This window comes from Pagrus major, chromosome 7 (assembly GCF_040436345.1).
Source record: "Pagrus major chromosome 7, Pma_NU_1.0".
NCBI lineage: Eukaryota > Metazoa > Chordata > Actinopteri > Spariformes > Sparidae > Pagrus > Pagrus major.
Window position 1 is genome coordinate 23,665,330 of NC_133221.1, and position 22,893 is coordinate 23,688,222.

The following is a 22,893-nucleotide window of genomic DNA, read 5'->3' on the forward strand; positions in this document are numbered from 1 at the left end:
ATCTTTGCGTTGCTGAGAACTTTCTCAGCCGCTCTAGCTCTCTGGTTGTTTCTTTTCCCCTGTTGATGTACATTTCTTTCAGGGTGTTCTGCTTTTTCAGCCGCTCTTTTGTGTCTTCCAGCTCTTGAAGAAACGTCTTCCTCTTGAAGCTTTTCTTTCCCTCATTTTCACGGCTGTGTCAGTGGTTGAAGAAGAGCTCCCCGTACTATGTCTGCAAGATATATGTGTGCTGCTGTGGGAGGTAACGATGATACACTGCCCCCCCCATGCCCGACCACAGATGACATATGGTATCTACTGGCTGTCCGCAGTAGAGATGTCCTTGGTGTTGATGTATGATGGTGAATGTGACAGCTTGAGTTGTTGAAGCCATCTTACTTCTTCCACTTCTTTGGTTTCCCCAATCCCAGAAAGTGACGGGCTCTTTTCCAGACAGTCTTTTTTGGTTTGCCTGGGAGATTCTCCTCAGAGACTTGAGTCACGTCAAGAAGTTCAGGGGCCAGTGCAGTAGTGATGGACTCCTGCTCGCACGCCTTCTCCTCGGGAACTTGAGTCACCTCCAGAAGTTCAGGGGCCGGTGCAGTAGTGATGGACTCCTGCTCGCACGCCTTCTCCTCGGGAACTTGAGTCACCTCCAGAAGTTCAGGGGCCGGTGCAGTAGTGATGGACTCCTGCTCGCACGCCTTCTCCTCGGGAACTTGAGTCACCTCCAGAAGTTCAGGGGCCGGTGCAGTAGTGATGGACTCCTGCTCGCACGCCTTCTCCTCGGGAACTTGAGTCACCTCCAGAAGTTCATGGGCCAGTGCAGTAGTGATGGACTCCTGCTCGCACGGCTTCTCCTTGGGAACTTGAGTCACCTCCAGAAGTTCAGGGGCCGGTGCAGTAGGGATGGATTCCTGCTGCTCACACGGCTTCTCCTCAGGGACTTCTTTCAAGGCCTTAAGCTCTGTGGAGAGATCAAGGTTGAGAGAGATCTGAACATTAAGCTGAGTTTTCAGCTCCTCCAGATGTCTCTCATAATGTCCCTCCTTCTCCAAGGTGTTTTGCTGGAGATTATTGATTTCCTCAGTCATCCTGTGACGGAGGTCATCCTGCTCAGCCCTCAAGTTGGTAATCATCTGCAAGCCTTTCGACACTGTGTCTGCGTGAGACTTGACTTCCTTCTCAAGCTCCCACTGCAGAGTATCAGCCTGCTGTCTCACAGTGATGACTTCAGTTTCATACCTTTGGCTGATATCACTGATCCTGTCCAGTTTGTCTTGGACTAGGTTGTTCTTCTGCTTCTCCACCTGGAGCTCAGCAGTGAACTTCTCGTGGCTGGATGTTTGTCCCCTTTTCAGCTCCTCATGTTCTTGTTGAAGGAGTTTTCTTTGCTGGACTTCCTTCTGAAGCTCATGTTGAAGGGTCTCAGCCTGCTGTCTGACAGTGTTGACATCAGCTCTATACCTTTGGCTGATCTCTTGTTGTGAAGCACTGATCTTGTCCAGTTCTTCATGGAGAAACTTGTTCTTCTGCTCCTCCACCTGGAGTTCAGCTGTAAACTTGTCCTGGCTGAGTTTATGTGCCATTTGCAGCTCTGCATACTGTTTTTCAACAGTTGTCTTCTGCTGCATTTCCTTCACAAGATCATGCTGAAGGGTGTCAACCTGCTGTCTGACTTTAATGACATCAGTTTCATACCTGAGTCTGAGCTCATTGTGGGAGACACTGATCTGATCCAGATCTTTTTGAAGAAGCTTGTTCTTGTCTTTCTCTGCCTGGAGGTCAGTTTGAAACTTCTCCTCATTGATTAAATGGGCAACTTGGAGCTCTTCATAATCTTTATGAAGGTCCTTTTTCTTCTTCTGCCTGGTGTTATCTCTCACCTGAGTAGCTATCTTTGCGTTGCTGAGAGTTACATCATTGCTGTACTTTCTCAGCCGCTCTAGCTCTCTGGTTGTTTCTTTTCCCCTGTTGATGTACATTTCTTTCAGGGTTTTCTGCTTTATCAGCTGCTTTTTTGTCGCTTCCAGCTCTTGAAGAAGTCTCTGCCGAGACATGTCTCCTGGCTGCTCGCTATAGAACTCCATTTCCTTCGGCTGGTATAATCGGTCTCAGAAAATTGCTGTTGTCTCTGATAAACAGATATTGTCCGTATCAGACGTCTTCTTCTTGAAGTGTTTCCTTGCTTTTCTTTCCCTTGTTTTCACGGCTGGGTCAGTGGTTGAAGAAGAGTCGGACTGAAGAAATGTTGAAGACCTGATATATACTTCTATAGGTTCTATTTGGCTTTGATTCTTTTGGCCAAAAATTATTTTTCTTTGATTCTTTGATTTCACACACACACACACACACACACACACACACACACACACACACACACACACACACACACACACACACACACACACACACACACACACACACACACACACAAAACATTTGTTTTCAAATACTTTTTGAAAACAAACATCTGTTATGAATTTTTGGAGTTTGGCCCTCTGAGCTGAATTTCAGCATTTTTGTGATTCCTTGTATGTGTATTCAAAACGTCACCAATCGCTCATTTTTCACTGGTTTGGGTTGAAATTTGTCCTGAACACCAAAAAGACACTAAGGAAACTTGGCAACATGTTTTCATTTGCAAGTTACAGCTTGAAATGACTTTGTTTGTTGCATATAGGTGATGTCATACTGCTCTGTGTTCGATACTAATCGAATGCTGTAAATACATTATATCAAAGGTAAAGGCATTCCCATCAGCCTCAGCTGTAATATTGAGCTAATGTTAGCAGCACACTAAAGTCTGATGTTGTCTCCTTATCGTTCTTAGCGTCCTTTATTGATTTTTTATTCTTTATTTATTATTATTAATAATTTCTATTTTTGCATTACTTTTATTTCTCTCTTTCTTTTTCTGTGATTTTGCCTTTTTTTTCACTTTTATTCCTTTTCTTTTAAGAATATATTTATTGGTTTTCGGCGTTACATTTGGACTATTTTTGTGTTTTTTGGGGTGGTTGTTCTGTGCTGATGTGTTTCAGACGTGCTGTGGGGTTGGTGGGCGTGGCTTTCTGGTGGCCTGAGCTATGGCTGATCACACACACCTGCGGCAGATTGAGGTAATCAGCGCCAGGTTAAAAGCCCTGGCCTCCTCTACTCATGCTGCCAGATTATTTTGTCAACCAGACGTGGTACATGGTCTCCCAGTGCAAAGAATCGTATTTCTACAGTTACTAGAAATAATCTGAATAATAATCAGATGAAATGAATTAAAACAAGTGTAATGTCTTCTGGATGAAGTACATGGCCTGCTGATTTCTACTATTAACCGTTTAGATATAGTGCACAGAAGTGAATGGGTGGATGGACAAACTCAAGAAATAGCTACGCCTAAAACCAAAAATTTTACATTTCAGCTTGTGCACGAATTGAACAAACAAGATAAACCGCCATAGGTAGTGAGCTTTAGAGATGTTAGTTGGCATATCTTGAACTTTGGACAGGCTAGCTGTTTCTCTTTGCTTCCGATCTTTATGCTAAGCTAGGCTAACCAGGCTCTAGATCAGTGTTCTTCATTCCTGGTTGTTGGGGCCCCTGCCCTGCATGTTTTAGATGTTTCCCTGCTTCAGCACACCTGATTCAAATCAGCTCATCATTAAGCTCTGCGGAAGCCTAATAAAGAGCCATTAGAATCTGTGAAATTAATTTGTTGGGGCAGGGAAACATCAGGGCGAGGGTCCCTGAGGACCAGGGTTTAAGAACACTGATCTAGATCCATCCAAAAAAGCAGTTTTTCTCTTTTTATCTCACTTGTAGAAAGACAGCAACTTATTTCCTACAATGTTGAACTATTTATTTGATTCGCTCTGCTCACAGTCTAAGCTACTAGATCAATCCAAATGGAATGAGAGCAGAGTATTGTAGGATTTCTAGGATTGTAACTAAAGATCAACTCACATATCTGGCCGGACAAAAGTTTAGTAGCTACAGCAAAATTTGCCCAAAACACTATTTCTATAAAATAAGTAAATTTGACAAAATACTGTTGTTTTAAGCCAAAACAAACCATCTTTTAACACATGCTGGTTAGCAGAGCATGTTAGGAGTTCAGCAGGTATTAGAAGTGTCTTTTATATGTGAAAAAAGGAACAAAAAGAGGGGACATGACATAATAAAGACGGAAAAAGAAAGAGTGAAGACATTCTGGAAAAGAAACAGACAGATATTGTCTGTGTGCGTGTGCGTGTGCGAGTGCGTGTGTGTGTGTGTGTGTGTGTGTGTGTGCAGGGTGGGTGTTGAGCTTTTATAATGTGCTTGTGTAACCTCTCACTGTGGCAGAGTGATAAACCAAAAAATAAGCTGGGACGGAGTAAATCATGCAATTTCTATACTTATGTGATAGACCTATAATTATCTTTCTAGCTCCTTATTTAACCCATTTCCCCCCCTAAAACCCTCAAACAGCCCGTTCAAGGCCTCGAACTCATGTTGGTTTTCACACAGACAGAAGTACAAGAGCACACATGTAGTGAGAGCACTAAATACAAAAGGAAAGGGAGCAAGCATATTTGAAATCCAAGGACAACTGTTATTCCTGCAGTTAATCTTGCACTCTTTGTCTCTTTCATTTAGTCTACGCTTAAATACTTCAGAACTGGAGATGTTTATTAAACTGCAAATCAACTTCAAAGCTGTCCAAGTGTGGGAGGATCGTTACTGCGATACATGAAGTTCATGAAATGAGACGACAAGTTAACAAGGTGCTTTCTGATGGCGCTGCCCCTCCTCCCTCCATCTCTCATCATTTCAAATCCTGACGACTGTAAATACTAAAAACCGCAGGCTGTTCTCTCCCCGTAATGAGGTCAAAGTCATCCAAAGACTGACGCCATTCAAGTTATCCAACCAAAGTTTACATCTTACCTCCTACACACAAAAACACAGTGCGAGAGACACACCGCCACACACACACACACAGACGACTCGGCATCTAATAAATCTAATAGATGATTCATTGGGTTATGTAACACATACTGGCAATAGAAGAAATGAGAGGAGGAGACAAGAGAGTTTGGAGGAGTTTGTTTCCTCTGGGAGGACAGAAGGCCACAGGCTGATGTGGAGAACTGGTCTGGTCACACATGTGGACGGTTCAGTCGCTGCTTTACTTTGTTCTATAACCTCCGTTTAAAACAGCAATGTTATATGTTAAATGAGAAGGTGTGGTTGTACATTATGTTTTGTCTTTCACTGCAGCTTGTTCAAAGTATTATTTACAGATCTGCTCCAAGGAGGATGTTTTCAGTCTCAGTTGTTGTAGATTAGCAGAATATTTTGGAAACAACTTGACAGAATTTAATGAAATTATGTGAAAAGTTTAGAGAGATTTGTAACACACTTGGCTTGTGCATCTTAAACCATTAGACAGAATAAAAATGATTTTTTTCCCCAGATGAATTCCTCAGTTTAAGATTATTCTAGGTCCCACCAGTGTTCACTTAAAATTACTTCAATAGTTTTTAACTGGTTATGAAACAGTTAATATAAAAGGGGCTCTATGTACTGTAACACTTTATTGCAATATTCGTGTATTTATCACTTTTTTTTGCTATATGTGAGCAGATTGTAACATGATGTGAGGAGTGAGACCGTCTCCGTCTCTCTCAGTTGCCTATAAAAGCCTGTGGATGATATGTTTTGTTGTTTGTTGACTTTGCACGTTCTTGATGGCTGAAATCATTTCAGTGCGAGCAACAGAAGTGAACGTTTAGAGATGGAGTCTGCTAACACCAGCAGCTGGCTTCCAGCACAACACTGAAGTTCCACAAAGCCCCCTTAATACCGATGCCTCTCTATGACTGGCACAACAAAACAAGTGAGGAAATGGACCATTTCTTCTTCATATATTAGAGTTCATCTTAATGCCTGCCACCTCATACAGCCACCAACAGATACGTTACTTTATCTCCATGCATCTCTTCAAAAAGTTGTGTTTAAAATAGCATTAAAAAATACACTGTCTTCCAAAACAAATGCACATGCTAGCCAGATCGAGATCGAGAAGTAGTGGTGCTCATACCGCTTTTGTCCACAGGGGCCGCCAGAATCAACAGTAAACAAAAGGTAATTGTAGGTGCTTTAAACATATTTTATGTTTTTCCAAAAAATGTCATCTAGTCGTCACCAAACTTAATTATTTGAATGAGCCTGAAAAAAATGCCAAGTTCAATATGATAACCCATGATTTTTTACGCAGGTATCAGCTCCAGGTGACGTGTCTGCAGACGATGAGTCTTCCAGAATTTCAAAGCTGAATGCACCGCAGGTTTTAAGTTATGCTTGATCTCACTGTATTTTATGAGAGCTTATGAAATAGATTTGAACATAAGTTTTTCATTCATATCACAAGTTTTATGTATCTTACGTTCAATTCTGTGTGTGTTCTGCAGTTCACCCCGTTGCTGCAAGACAACTTTCCATGTGAGACCGTTAAGTTCAGGTTAGAGCTGAAGCTGATCCAGGAACATCTGGTGCTACAGCAGTATGATTCATTTAAATGATCTTGTTCATGTTAATAGTGAAAACAAAGAGGACATTGTGAAACAGCAACCAGTAGCGATTAGCTTATAATATTCATATTGACTTACCAGGTATCCCCTCATCTTCGTCGTCGCCATCGTTGTCTTCATCAGTCGTCACATAGCAGATCTCTCTCTCCCCTTTCCTCCAATTCAGTCGTTCCTCTTCTTCATCGGACATCCTGACCTGCAGGCTGCTGCTACCTCAGCATGGCAACACTACAAAGCCGAAACACAGAGTGGAGGTATGAATGAATGGAAGAACAAGCACAGACACACAAAATAAATGAATTTTTGATGTACAGTAAATGATTCGTCTCTGTTCATCTGCCATCTGTCTCTCAGCGAACAAACAGTTCGAAGCTGTTCTCATGAGAGGAAAGATAACAGGAAGGGGGAAACTCTACAAGTGTTTCAAAATTGGCTTTACCCTCATGCCAAAGCCCTCTACACAGTATCATAGTACAGGGTGATTTTGTGTAACTGAATCTGACAGCACAAAACTATTAAGTACACTTACATAAACCAAAATGAATCACATCGATCACAATCCTTGTTTGTGTTGATCAGTGCCAGTGCAGATTAAGATACTACAGTGAGAGAGAAAAGTGGACGATGCCTGTTCAGTATTCATGGTCTGCATGTGAACCTCTCGGCTGAAAGGTTATGAGCCACATGGTTTTGTCACTTGCCAAGACTTACAACTATTTCCTGGAACCTTTACTGACTAATCCCAAACACTCATCCTGACCTAAGAGGATAAGCTCACCCAAAAATGAAATTCAAGTCATTATCTACTCACCCTCATGCTGATGGAAAGTCAGGCGAAGTTTTGTAATTCAAAAAACATTTCTCGAGCTTCACAGCAAAACAGTGATCTTAATCTGCGGAAGCCTCAAGATCCCAAATTGGTTGAAAAGACAATATTTACAAGCTCAACACAGCTGAACCCTTTAGCTAAAGCTGAAATCTTCACTGTAGGTGCTAAGCTTAAAGTGTTGTTATTAACATCTTTTCAAATCAAATCGGGATCTTGGGGTTTCCTGAGACTTAGATTGCACCAGATGAGCTGTATGACAAGCTTTTTTTTAAGTCCCTATTAATGATCAGTTGTTAAAGAAATGCTGCATCACTGTTTTGCTGTGAAGCTCCAGAAACATTTGTGGACTAGGAAACTTCACCTGACTTTCCATCTGCATGGGCGAGTATTTCATGACTGCATTTTCATTTTTGGGTGACCTTGTCCTTTAAAAGTTGCAATATGTTTTTTTTTTATAAAAACGAGTATCCAGATTGGATCTGCATGTAGAGATCTTTGGTAAGGACACATGCGCCCACATCATTGTATCATCACTAATTAAACCCCATATTTAGGATAAGATGGGTTTAGTCATTCAACTGGAATTTAATTTGTAATAGAGAAATATGACAGAATTCTTCCTGCCTTTATGTCCCACAGGGTAAAAATAAAAACATTGAAGGATCTTGGGAGTTTCCCAAAATACAGGAAGTAATTCTGCAATTTTTTACTTTTCATTTGGTAAAAATGGCAATAATACCCTGCGCCCAACACAGAGACAGACAGAATGCCACTCATCACTGAGAGGTCTTTGTTGAATACAAACTATGCATGTTATGAAACAAGACTACAGTTAAAGTTGAGATCTAATCTAATCTTTAAGGATCATATGCTTTCTTAAATTGTTCACAGGTTCTGTTTAATGAATCAAAGCTATCAATGACATGAGAATCAAACATCAAGAAGTGGATAGCTAAAGTGACACTGCTGTAAAATATAAAAAGATATTTTAAAGCAGATATAGAGAGCTTGCCTGTAGGGAAATTTGTGATATATGCTCGCCATTTTAACTTAATTTAAACATTCTAGTTAGTTATAGTTTGATGCATTGCCTTTCCTCAGGAGAATACACAAATACTTTCACTCCTGCTGCACTCTAAGTACAGTTTACTTCCAGGGTTTTGAATTTACTAGACGACAGGACGGGTGCATTTTAAAGGCCCTTTGTGAGAGAGTGAGAGACGTAACAGATCAGGGCCGGCAGATGAAAGACAGAGCCGTAGAGCAGATGGACAGAGGGGAAATGTGCCACACAGAAAGACACACGGTGAGAGAGGTGGAGAGCTCTCAAGAGTTTCTAGGATGCTTTTAAAGCTACGTCTCAGCAGCAGGAAAATTACACTCACATTACTCACAGGCTTTTCTCTGCGCCAGAGTGAAACAATCATAAACTGAAACCACAGACTGCAGCCGTGCCCTTCATTATCAGCTGTGGTTTGGTAAAAGCAAAGTTCTGTTCCTCCTTTGTTTTATAGCACTGTAATTCAGTTACGTGCAACAAGAATCATAATCATTACTTAAATTGTGCTCTTCAAAGCAATTACATAAGGAACAAAACAATATGCAATAATCCACAGCAGTATTAAAGAAACCTTGACACCACAGAATTTCTCGGCTGTTTAGAAAACAAAGACAGTCTCCATGCATTTTTTAAATGAGACACACATAAATCTCATTCACTGAGGCCTCTGAGTTATTACAGTGAAGCGTTTCCTTGGCCTAAATCTACCACCATACAGAATAATCGCCTTGCTTAAATACAAAGGCTTTGAATAATTTGCACTCCCCCTCAGATGAGCCCAGACACACAGAGGTATCACAGCAAGGTTTACGCTTGATCACCTGCCAGCTCACCTTGCATAACATTACACAGCAGGTTACACAACAGGTAGGCTCCAGCCAAGTTGACTTATTGGTCCGACAGGCGCAGTTTTAAATGCCTCATAAATCTAACCAATCTCGACTTCATGGACTTGTTGCTGGGCTGAAAACCAGTAACCACGGACCTGGTGAAGTCACCTTTACTCTGATGTTCTGGTTTCCCAAAACACAATGGATTTCAGATTTTATCCCATGCATGCTAAGCTTTGTTAAAGATGACTTACTGCAGGATTCTGCAGTGTAGGTATGATAACAGCAGCAAGTTTGAAAGTCAAATAATCATCATGCCCCCATTTGAGTCTGCTCATGTTCCAGGGAATGAAATAAAACTGCTGCTCATTTTCCTGTGAAACCTCCTCAATCAGCTCGAGGACTGTGTGAAGAGCCCCCTGACCACGCACTCGTAATCACTGCTGCAGCACTGATCCTGTTTCCTACAGTGGGTTAGGCAAAGATCAGATGGGTTAAAGAAACCAATGTTTGCTGCTGGTAGATTACAGGACGTGACTCGTGGTTTTTAACCTCCTCCCAAGGACTTTCGTGTGGCGACACAACCATGTGAGACTCTTTCCGCCTACACCAGTGAACATAAACAGGAGCTCCTTTAATCTTGGGAAAATCTTGCACTGGAATAACACCAGCTGTGAGCTAAATGCTAATATAAGTATGATAAAATGCTCATACATGGCAATGCTAACATGCTGATGTTTACCATATTAACAATATTTTTTACATCAAAATTAGCGTGTTTCAGGGTTTTTTTCGCTTGGGTAAACCTGCTAAACTGCCAGTTGACTAGTTTGCAGTTACATTGTTTTTCTGAAATGTCACGTTCAACTTTGCAGTGGTAAATACAAGGAGCAGCAGAAAGCAGCATGGAGGCCAGTGACAATTTTATTCTTTGACTTAAGTCTCTTTCAAACTCAAATGCAGGCTTAACAGTGATCGGGTGCTATTTGAACGGAGACATATGGCAAAGGAGTTACACGCCGATGTCAAGAATTTCAACACTCGTCATAGTACTGCGCCAGAAAAGGGGCAAAAATGTACGTGACCAAACGCGTGTCATGTTTCTAACACAGTCAATCGGAGCTGGAGTCAATACACTCCTGGAGAGTAATTTGACTTGAGAATGAATGCCAACTGTAACCTTGCCAGCTGAGGATAAAAGCCAGATGTAAGTGGTTTTCTTTGTCCACTCTCTGATTTATAAACTAGTTACCTGGAAACCGCAACAAGATTATCAACCACAGACTAACCACTGTTACCAAAGAGCACTACAGTAAATTGGGAAGAAGCACATTCTGTAGTTGGATCAGTGACATTCTTATGTAACATGCCAGAGAAGTGTTGGCTGCAGATTTTGGCTGAGAAGTCTTTATGTGGGCCTCTTACTGGTGTGTGTGAACATACTGTTTGTGTATCTGTGTCTCAGGCTGCAATTTAAAGCCAAGCAGAGTAACTATCTTAAACCTGACATGGAAAAACCTGTCATCAAGAGGTCACAGAGGTCTTTCAGCTCATTTTTAACATCTTAGTTCTGTACTGAAGACTATTTGCCATTTTAGTGCAGGGTACTGTTAAAAAATAAGTTTCTTGCTTAAAGAATAAACAGGAAAACTTTTAGGACGCTCTCAAGAATCTTTCTTGTTCAAAAAGTGCCTAAAAGCAACTTGACTTGAGTAGCACATCGTCAAATGTAGGTCATTTGAAACTCCCACAGACGTACAGCTTGGTTTTACCCTACATAAAGAGGAAAATCACATCCAGCCAAAAACCACTTGATTCATTGCCATCAAGCTTTATGTAACTTTATATAGCAGAGGAAAGCAGGCCAAACTGTTCATGTCAGGCATCCAGGCTGTAAAATAACTTACGTAACATACAGCATATGTTTGCTGCTCTGAGAAGCTCAACCGCATGTAGGTTAGACTCTTGGTTTTAGATTTCTTCTTACCTGACATGACCCTTTTAACTACCTGGAGGTACTTAAAGAATTATTTGAGCACATTAAAATGTAATGAAATCATTCGGCTAGATTTACAGCGTCAAATGCACAAGCCCAGAGGTGAGGATAAATCCTTCACAGTTTCAAAAAGAAAGCTTCAGAAAAGTAGGATTTATTGCAGGGATGTTGCAATGGATTGCACGAGGCGGTTCTGTTATGTGCAGGTGTTTGTGTTGTTGTGTCCTCCCTGTGTGAAAGTTAGATGTGTTGACTCTGCACTGATCTGATACCTGCTTCTCAGGGTTCATCACAGGCCTTTCCTGTTGGTTTGACAGTGAACAAGACAGTTTACAGACTGAGGAAGTGAAAAGAGTGCAGTTGAATACTCAACCTGACCTTTTCGGGATTTAAATCCAACTATTGCTCACAGCACAACACAAACAACAAAGGCAGAACAGCACGTCACAAAGCATTCACCACTGACACTTCAAGTCAATGTAAACAGGAAAACATGCAAGAGATGGATGTAATGCAGAGAAGTATGCATATGTTGTTTATCCAGGCAAGATGATGTTAAGGCTGCTGGCTTACAGTACTTTTCCATCCGTCTCTGTTCAAGCAGCGCTCAAACATCGTTCAGTCGGCTCTGAGTTTGATAAACCGTCTGAAGTCAAAGATATCACAAAAGTAACCACTGTGGCTTCTATGTCACTACCTGAGCCTTGCCAGCTGCCTGCCACTGCACATGTGCAACTCTCAACAGAGATGAGAAAGGAGCGAAACAAGTTTTAACATCTTCTGGATGTAGTCTGATGAGGTATATGCTTTCTGTTCCCTGTTTTCTGGCATGTTCGTGATGAAAAAAACCCAGATATTTCAGTATCAGCATATTTGTTGTCCGATATGTGCTGATTATACATTTTTTAACCTTAAAATAACAGCTTCAAAATCATTTTGACGGTACAGTGTCTTGTAACAGGGTGAATGGGGTCTCTGTCTCAGCCACTCTGCCCCCCTATCACTTGTGTCTGCACTATGTACCTTCAGTGAGAGGGTAGGATCATAGCGTTACATAAATGTTTACTTCAACATGTTTGTAGTTAGCACTGTAGCATAACTAGCACAATACGCACACAGATCTTCATTTGTGCTAAAGCAATAACTATAAACTTGCAAAAACATTCAAACCATTTAAACTCTCTTCAAATACTCACAGAGTGCAAAAAAAGAAGAAAGAAAGAGAACTTTTCATGTTTTACCCTCTACACCATCTTACCTTACATAACCTCATGTAGTCAGCAGGCCAAAGAGGCGTTCAAAGCACATCTGAGTCAGCCAACTTTGCATTGTGGAGTGCAGCATTAGTTTTGACAGGGCCAGACAGAGTAAGAGGCAATCTACATTCAGTGAATATGGAACCAGGGTGGTGATGAGGGCAAAATATAAAAAGCACAAAGAGAGGAATAAAAATAAGAGAGAGAGGCATGAAGAATGACGGGGGAGATGGACAGAGACGGGATGAGCTGTGGGAGAGAGGGGGTGTATGGGGAAGCAGCGGGGGAGGGGAGCAGTCTGGCCTGTCTGGTGTCCTTAAAAACACCCCCATGACCAAAGGGGGGAGGGGGTGAGATAACCTAAATTTCCCTAGTAAAAAATAGGACAACACTGAAGCCTGAACCGGCGGGAGATCACAACATGGAACCAGAATATCTCAAGATACACGGACAGCTGAGGTTCGTTATGAAAGTAAAACCTTAACTTTTCTTGATTTCATTATCAGGTACTCTGTTCATTACTCTTTTGATTCATTGTTATTAACAACACGCACGCACGCACAAATAAAAAATGCCAGCGCACATCACAGCACATCTTCTCTCCTGTTGATGCAGATTTTTGAACCAGAAAAAGACAACAGTTAAGACAACTCTTGAGGCAATATGTAGCCTCATATCATGATAACAATATAATATTGAGACATTGCTTAGCTTTAATTTATTTGTAGCTTTTTGTGCTGCAAAATTGCTTTGGTTTGCATGAATGGAAACTTTCACGTGGCTCCAGTTAAGACTTAGAGGAGATAATAGTTGCTACAGTGTGGTGTTTCACTGCATCCTGGAGGGAAACAGATCCCAGCACATTCAGAGCTTTGTCTAATAAGGGGCTTTAACCTGGGAGCAGTAGCCACAGGGAGACTGTGGATGGAGCCCTGACTATAATGATAATTACCTTATTCAGGGGGTCAGACTGATGTGTCATATATGCTTCAGATATTTATTTAGTGGGAGTATTCCTGACCTGTCATCACATCTGTAATGTCTTTGTTTCTGCGTGAAAATGAAACTGAAACTGATCAGAAATTAACTTGTGAATGCATTGTTAATGTCCAGCATACTTCACCTTCCCTTCAACCAACTTGAGCCAACCTTAACAAACAACATGTGTGTGGGAACTTTAATATTAAATAAGTCAGTCAAGTGCAAAAGTCTGTGAAATCGTCCCCTTCGATTTCTGATGAAAGTGCCTCTTCTCTGTGTGAATTGTGTACTTCCTGTCTTGGTAATGATGTAATATAACATCACACACCTTGGACTGTATCTTCTGGTACATTCTGGTTCAACGGGGGTGAACATACATACATACAGCCTCTTTCACATCACAGTCATATAAACTGAGAACACATGAAATGTGTCCTATTCAGGGTTTATTGGATAAAATATAGGAGACGTTACACTTCACATATGCACTCACAGAAACCATGTAATTACCTCTAGAAAGATAAGAGAGAGAGAGGGAGGGAGAGAGAGAGAGAGAGAGAGAGAGAGAGAGAGAGAGAGAGAGAGAGTGAGTTAGGGGGGAGAAATAAAAACAAATGATAAAGGAGGAGGGCAGAGAGAAGACAGCTGCTTGCATAAGCTGCATTACATAAGATCTTGCTAATAATGCCACTGTTCAGCTTACTAGAAAAAAGTTATACAAGATGTATGCCAAGATGCAAACACACACACACAACCAAAGACACACAAACACATACTTATACCTCTACGCTCGCTGACACACATTCTCGTGCTCCTCATCTTAACCTAAACTCAATCTAAGCCTCAAAACAGTTCTTTGAAGAAATCAACAAATGACAAGATGTCCTCATTGTCAAGGTCTGGGATTGAAAACAGTGTCACAAATATGTATGTACAACCACACACAAACACACACGCTCACGCCGACCGCGTAGCCTGGTTTCATATGTCACTGGCATTGAACATTGTGTACCAGGGCCTCATTATAAACGCTGCAGGAGCTCAGAGCAGATTTAAACGAGGGAGGGAGGAGACACATTGAAAGACAGAGAGAAGGAGGGGGCAGGATAAAGAACCTTGAACTTACTTAAAAAGCCTGATTTGGCACAATCTGAGATCCATTTCATTGAAACACCGTTGGAATTCAGGGCTATATCTATGATGAGCTCGGAAAAAATGACAGAATGAAGACTTCCCTTGTAGCTCACCTTCACATGAAAAAGGAATAAATAGCCACTGCTGAACAAATCAACCCTGTTGACTGTCTGAGATGGATGTGACAGGGAGAATACACATCAGCAGGAAAAAAAACCTAAAAAGCACCATAAAATGAATGGAACCCATTCTTGTAGCCTCCATTTTTTTCTTTTGGTAGAGACAGTTTCCTTTCATTTACTACCATTAACAACAGATTAGTCTCCTCCTTCGATAAACTCACTAACAGCCCGACAGACTGTTGACGCACTGCGCCGACGGCTGTGGCACCGCCCATTTCCAATTCATTTGCAAGAATACTAAAACCCTCCAACGCTAGTATATGGCTCTGAAAATGGATATTGTATAACACCTTTCCTTTTATATTGGACTGGCTCACAGACTTAGAAGATCTGCATCACATCCCCTCGCTTGTGTAACAGAATTACACAATACTGAAGCCTGCTGATGGTGGTGGTGGTGGGGAGGGAGGGAGGGAGGGTGGAGAGGGAGGGAGGGTGGGGGTTAAATCATCAAGTCAGGTTGCTCTCAATCAAAGGCAGTATGACACACACACACACACACACACACACACACACACACACACACACACACACACACACACACACACACACACACACACAAAGTTCATCTTTACCTAATGTGTGTCAGTGCAGCTAGTTGTATTTTTTTGTTTTAAGTCTCTGTGGTCTATTTATCACATTATAATTCTTAACATTTGCTGTTATTTTACTGGTGAGGGGGAAAAAGGGACGTGATTTTCCGATTGATTGTTTCTCATAATAAAATGTTATAATATTACATTACATTCACTGGAAGACGCTAAGTGTATTTAAACTCTATGGAAACAAGAAGTATCATTAAAAGTTAGCAGGGCGTTCCTTACAAACAAAGAGCTGTAGTACAACAGGATTATAGTTTTTCAGCCTTGCTAGGAATATGGTGGTAGGGATGACAATGCTGGGCTGTTGGTCAGTCCATCATTTTTGGTTTATGAATAAATACCAGCAAAACTAAAGACAATCCCATCAACATCAACTGTACTTTGTGTTTGGTGCTCATTATACAATAAACATAGCAAACATTAGTGATGCTCCAATAATGGATCTTCCAACATTGGGGGCATAACATTTTTGTTAGGTTGCACTAACTGGAAACCTAAACATTGAATTTGAAAAACCTTAAAAACCACCACAGTGCTCGTAATTGCTAAAAAAAACCAAACAATTTCCTTCAGTCTTATGACCATTGTGTAGTATTTGCTTTGTTTACATAATATTAAACAACACATTCAAAAAGCCAAGTCACAGAGATCAAGAACCAAGCTTAAAGTACCTGACCTGTAACTGACTGTACATTCCTCCCACACCTGCAGCCTGCTGCGTCTCATTTGGACGCAAACTGTTTTTCTAATTCGGTCCTTGAAGCTGTAAATACCTACAATGCGTACAAGTTTATACAGGATTAGCCTGCATTGAACACTTTGACCGAGAGGTCACATGCACAAATTGGTGACCTGGATCAGTGAACAATGCTGACCTGAACCCACTCGCCTCAGAGGATATTTTTAAACAGGTTAACCCTCGAGGCAATCCCACCTGGGTGTCATTTCTAATCCCCACCCACCTGAGCTTCCTTTGGCCTGCAGCATCTGAGCTCAATTTAACAAAGACAACGAGAAGAGAAGAAAAACACACCCTCCACGGATTGTACCTCTTGTTCCAGAGCTTTACAAGCCAGTGAAGACACAAATTAAATTATTCTAAATTCATTGAGTTATTGACAGTCAAAGTCAAAACACCATGTTCATTTTTGTTCCAACGTCTGCTGCAGAGCATCAAATGAAGAGATTTGGCACTGAGTAATGCAGGAGCTCGCACTCTTGATCAATACTCTGAGTCCATCTAGATGAACGGGGAGGGGTCAAGAAGCAGCGAGGGAGGGATCGGAAATCATTGTGCAAGATGGACACTGATTGGACCCTGCTGGCTGCTCTCCAGCCAATCAGTGAAGGTGCAGCGGGTTCATTGAGGTTGTTTTGGGTTCACATGGGGACAGTGGTGGGGAAGGGTCTCCTCTGTATAACCTATAATAACCTTGACACAGCAGTAGGCAGCTTATTATGCTGCAGAGGAATGGCTTCAGGTTGACAAGAAGAAGACTGGACTGATTCTGAAAAGTCACCTTTATGATGGAAAAGCTTACGTTTGTGGACGAAAATGATATTTTTCTTTATAGTAATTACAATAATTATCATCATTTATCCAATATTCTGTTGAGGTGTGTGAGGTGTGAGATCTTATGACTCAGAAGTTAAACAGTGATCAATGATAAGCTTCATTCTGAGTCACGGGCACAAGCAACTATGATTTCTCTCCACAGAAATCAATTTCTTTCCACTATCAAGACAAATTCTTTTGTAAACCACATTGGCGAGCCAGAAAATGTTTATCAAAAGAAATCCGATCTGAGATTGTTCCATCTGTCTCTGCCAACTTTTATCTCCTCTCTCAGGTTTATCAGAAGTACTACAATTGTAAAAAGAGGAAGTGAACCAACAAGGAAAAGTGTGGAAGACAGATTGTTCATCAAACATATGGTGCAGAATAAAAGTATTGATAGCTGAGCCCAAACGTGTGTGTGCGTCTTTAACATTGTGAGATAGGGCATTTTTCATTACTTTCATTAATTCCTCAGGAAATAACACATGGATCTTGATTAAAAAAAAAAAAATCAGGCCTATTTAGATGGCTGGTATGTATGGGTGAGTAAAAAAGTGGACTGTTGGGCATTAGTGGAGGTATGCGCGCTACTCAGTGCCATCCTAGTGTAAATTACTTGCCATTCACTGCTTCCTGCCTCTGAGATGTCAATATTTGCCATTTTATTCTGTTTTAAATCATTTTTAAACTAAATTTATTTAGGTAATACACTGGTGCTTGGACAGAACTTAATATTTTAAGACATCTTGGGAAGCTCAGGAAACTGTGACGGACATTGTTGTTGACCAGTGACCATTTTATTGACTAAATGATTCATTGGAAAATCATTGATAATAAAATAATAGCTAACTAGTCATTCTTAGACATATATTGAATGGTACATTCAATCAGGGTGTACTGAAGGTTACTGTTAATATAACAATCAACAGTTGCGAAACTATGAGCTACCTCATTAGTCAAACACGTTCTGACCCGCGAGCTTAATCATTAATGGGACAAAAACAGTCTGGAGAGTTAAACAACGGTGGCTCGGCCTTATCTCTGCTAATCAAGTGAAAGCGAGTAAGAAGAAAAACACTTTCGGACCATCAATCTGTTTATACATTAATGTGGCACATATGTCTCTAGACTGTGGCATTCAAGCTTTCTGTAATATTTAGCACTGTGGAGCAGCTGCAGAGACGTCTGGCTCTGACAGCAGTTCTGATTCCCATTTGTTCCAGTTGGATAGATGGATGAGTTCACATTTAACCTGCTACTCAAACATGTGCACAGTCAGTTTGGCTGCTATTACATAATTATCACCACGACAACTCAGACATGTTTGTTTCCATGTGAAGCAATGACTTCACATACAGGCCAGCAGGGGCAAAAATACATAGTCTGTGTTTTCGTTTAGGGTGGATCGACAGCGTACAGGTGCACACAGCTCTCACACACACCTGAGGCTGCTGAGTGACCCTCAAATAAATACACGGTACTTAAAATGTGAGAAAAATATGATGTTCCTGAAAAAACAAATGAGTTCAAACAAGAACATCAAGTTGACGTGCAACAACGCTATAATTTAGATGGGACGCAGGGATGAAAATAAACGAGATGACAGATGAGCACGAGGTGTCACCATGGATACTGGTAAACACATGACTAATGTCAACATGAGCAGGTGCATCTACATAGGCAAACACACACACACACACACACACAAACACACACACACAGAAAAATACCCATGTAACAGGAGAGAGCCTGGGTTATCAGAGGTCACTGGTCAACAAGTGCAACATCAACACTGACAACTGCTGTAATCTAAACACACACACTTAAGATATTACAGGTCTCCAAGAATCTTGAATATTTACTTTACATAGTTGTGTCATTGATATTTAAGTAACCAAATACTCATGATCTGATAACACGCACGCACAAGTTATGCAACCGTCGCACAGACAGAGCGGCTCCATAGCAACACACACTCCTAAAGACTAAAGAGCCATTATGTTGAACAGAAGAGGCACACAAAGAGACATACAATAGCTCTTCTATATTAATTAATTGATTTCTTAATCACTAGAAAATGAAACTGCAACTGTTCTGATGATCAGATAAATTGTTTCAGTCTTTTTTCGACCAAAAATGCCCAAATCAAGAAAACAATCAGACAAATCGATAATGAAAATCATCAGTTGAAGTAAAAGCAACTTCACGTGGTGTTTTTACGTCAAGGTTTGATGGGAATTTGTATTAAAAATACATGTTACAACTTTATCAGCAAAAAGGTTCATGTAGTCCCAGAGAAAGATGCGTGCTCTTTTCAGAAAGATCTAGCGCTAAAATCCAAACCCAAACAGGCTTGTGATCATCAATAAAAGCCTCGACTCTGGGAGGAAGACTTATGATTCAGCACGTATTGAGAAAGACGTCGTTAAATCATTAAAAGTTTACATATTCCCTGCAGGATGAGGCCCTGAAGTGAGTTCACAACTCCAGCTTGTTAGTCTTTCCATTAAAGGAAAAATAGTCTAGAGGCAAAATAGGCAACCGTATGTGCAGTCATTTACCTTATTTCTGCTGACAGCCCACACACAGCCTTGAGGTGTAACACTCATCTGCGTACATGCGCCCTCAGAACTTACAAATGCTGCTGCTAAATGAGCAGTTCAACACTTGAATAACAACTTCACTTAAGAAAGAAAAGCTGATTGATCACACAACTTTCTTCCAGACGCCACCTTCTGTTAATGCAGAAAACAGTTAATACATTTAACATGATCGCTATAAAGCAACAAATGAAGATCCACAGGCCTAGTTTTAATCTCAGCATTAAAGCAAAATGAACAATGTTGTAATGTTAAAAGGTTTCTAACGAGCTTAACCAACAGTCCCCCCGCTGGCCTGCACTCACATTCCTCCGGCCCCAACCAGGCCTGAGCACAATTACCTCTTGTACATACGTCATCACGTCATAATACGACACACGCATGGCTTTACCTCATCATAAAGCGTCCTTTAGTTTACAAGAAGCACGGTCGCGATTGTGGAGAGGAATGGTCGCATCGATTATACTTCATGTCCACGTTGCGTACCCGTGCTTGTGCTCGTGCATGAGCAACTGCACCGTGCCGAAGCACACCTCTTCCAACTGTGCCAGGGCCAAGAGTACGGTGTACGGAGCGCCCCCCTCACAGGGCCAGTACTGCAGTTTGCTGTTGCTTAACGGCACAATGTTGTGAGCGAAACTCAACACACAAGGATTTCTTCGCCACCATTGGAATCAGCTGATTTCACCACAAAATACTAGCTTGTGTGACCAGGCCTTAAAAGGTGGGTTCACAGGTTTTTTAAGCCTGTCCTCAAACAACATTCAGGTGTCAATACATAGGCCTACATCCCCTTACAGTCATTTTAGAGGCGGTAGTTGGAGGTGGTCTTGTATTCTGGGTTAGGGATGTCTGTCAGAGTCTGTGAAGGTTCAGTTGTGAGACCTATCCTTCCAACTCCAGTATTAGACAGTTATATGCATGTAAAATAACACAATGTACAGCACATCAAAGCTGCAACATAGAAAAGGCCCCGTTGCTGTATCTTTTCCTTTTCCACTTATAGTTTATGATTCTGACAACAATCAGTGAAGTAGGGACTCATCTTCTCTCAACATTTCTCACTTCTCTTGATGAAAGGTAAAAATCAGTAAGATGGAAAACTAGAAATACCCGCCCAGGGACGTTCGTCTTCCATTAAAGATTCATAAGTGGTTGTAAGTAAACTAGGGAAGTACTGTAGTAGGTCAGACACACAGCGGTCCACCCACTCCTTAAAAGTTTTAAAGAATGACTAAAACATGAGACGCAGCGGAGGTCAGAGTCTTAGTCGCCCTACATTTCTCCACTCATTCCTGCCCCCTCACTGCTTCAGAGGTTTAAACCCTCAGGCCATAAGGAGAGAGGGTAAAACTGTTACTACATCTCTACTTGAATCTACACTCCCTGCTGTGAGATGTCAGTCTTCTGTGAATATGAGCAGTGGAGGTCAGTCAGTCTGCTCTGCACAGCATCCATTATTAGTGTTTGACAAGGAGTATCGGTCAAAGAGACAGTCCTCCCCCACTGTTTGAGGATTCACTGGTCTGACATCCTTTTTATCCTCTTCTTTCCTTTTTCTCTGTATCAATACTCAAATAGTTGTGGTATGTCTAGTGCTGTTGCCTGTCAGTTGAGTTTAACTTCTTATTTACTTTGTAAGTTTCTCTATGTATCTGTACTTATCTCCGTCTTTGTGCATATCAAACACTTGTATTTCCCGTCTGGGGATTATCCCGGAAGGATTATCTTGTTTTATGATCTTGAATATTAGTCACATTCATCTGCTTTTGTTGTGCACATACATGTTCATGTTTGTAGTCTTTTTCTGTATTTAATGTGTAAAGTCTTTTTCTTCTCTTCACTGTGCTGGTCCTAAAGCTTATATACAATAGGGATGTAACGGTTACTGGTGTCACGGTAAACCACGGTAAAATTCCCGACGGTGAAGGTTACCGTTTAAGTTTTAATTACCATGGTAACCGCCGCGGTCGATAACCACGGTGTGGAAAACTCGCGAGATACTTTATCTAAGTCTCCCTACGCAGGCGCAGCGTGCAACGTCGCTTGTTATGTAGTGAAGAAGACATGGCGGAGGGAGGACGTGATAGTAGCGGCCCTCAAGGCATTTTTCCGCCTTCAAAGAGAACCCAATCTGAAGTCTGGGCGTATTTTGGTTATTATAAGAAAGCTCAGGGACAGCTGGTCGAGGACGGCAGCCCTATCTGCAGGAGCTGCAAGAAGAAAGTTGTTGCGAGGGGCGGCAACACATCCAATTTACTTACTCATTTGCGCGACCATCACCCTCAACTGTTAAGTGAATGCAAGGTAAATTAACCTTAAGCTGGGGTGCATGATGTGTGTATGTCGAGTTTTCTCTGTCTAATTTGCTGTTGTCACTAATGTAAACTGAGCAGATAGTGGTGTAACTGAACGAAGTTGATCCGTGATTTGGCACGTTATCTGAACCGCTTATTAATTGTAGATTTCACTTTTTAAAGTCGACCTAATAATTCCCCAAATATTGATGCAGAGCTGCAGTGAGGAGGATTTGAGACAAACACGTACTGGGTGGACTGAGTTATTGAATGCAAACTGACTGAGATGACTGACTTTCATCTCAGCTCCGTTCACCGGAGCAGCGTCTACCTGTGGCTCAGCAGCCATTTGACCAATCAGATTGACCGAGTCCACTGACAACAGACGAGCAAGCAGACAGAGACAGACAGCCAATATATATAAGTAATATCAGAAATATATAATACTTGTGGATTATTTGTAGAATAGACTATATATAAAGAATAATCTAAAATGGTGAATATAACAAGTGTCTAGATAGAGATAAGAGCCAAAATAGAGTATTCATAATTAATTGAACAATAATCCTTTTTGTTTTGATCTAAAAAATTATCCAACCTGTTTCTCACAAAAGTGATATGATCTAGATTGTGAGTTTTGTGATCTGTTGGTTGCACCCTTAGTATTAAGTAACAATTACATTAATAATGACATTTTCTGTTCATTTTTTTCACAGAGAGGGTCTGCTGGCCAATCGAGTGCTACTGCCAGTACATCTCATTCTACCTCTGTAACGCAGACATTACAGGATGCTTTCAAAAACAGGCTGCTTATACCCTAACCCTTTTAATATATAATAAATCTATTTAAATATAAATCTTGGTGAAATTATTTCAATTTATCAGTGTATCCGTATTTTTTCAACATTTTGAAGACATTTTAAAAATACCGCGGTATACCGATAACCGTGATAATTTTGGTCACTATTACCGTGGTGTGAAATTTTCATACCGTTACATCCCTAATATACAAGATTC

At 41.1% G+C, this 22,893-nt stretch overlaps 1 protein-coding gene across 1 annotated transcript in view; it reads right to left on the reverse strand.

Moving 5' to 3' along the window:
• LOC140999389 (helicase ARIP4-like) overlaps nucleotides 1-22,893 on the reverse strand; it is a 79,701-nt gene that overhangs the window by 51,816 nt on the left and 4,992 nt on the right. Inside the window, exon 2 of the mRNA XM_073469749.1 lies at nucleotides 6,630-6,779. Coding sequence (XP_073325850.1) covers nucleotides 6,630-6,741 — 112 coding nt within the window. The 5' untranslated portion in view covers nucleotides 6,742-6,779. The remainder of the gene's footprint in view (nucleotides 1-6,629; nucleotides 6,780-22,893) is intronic.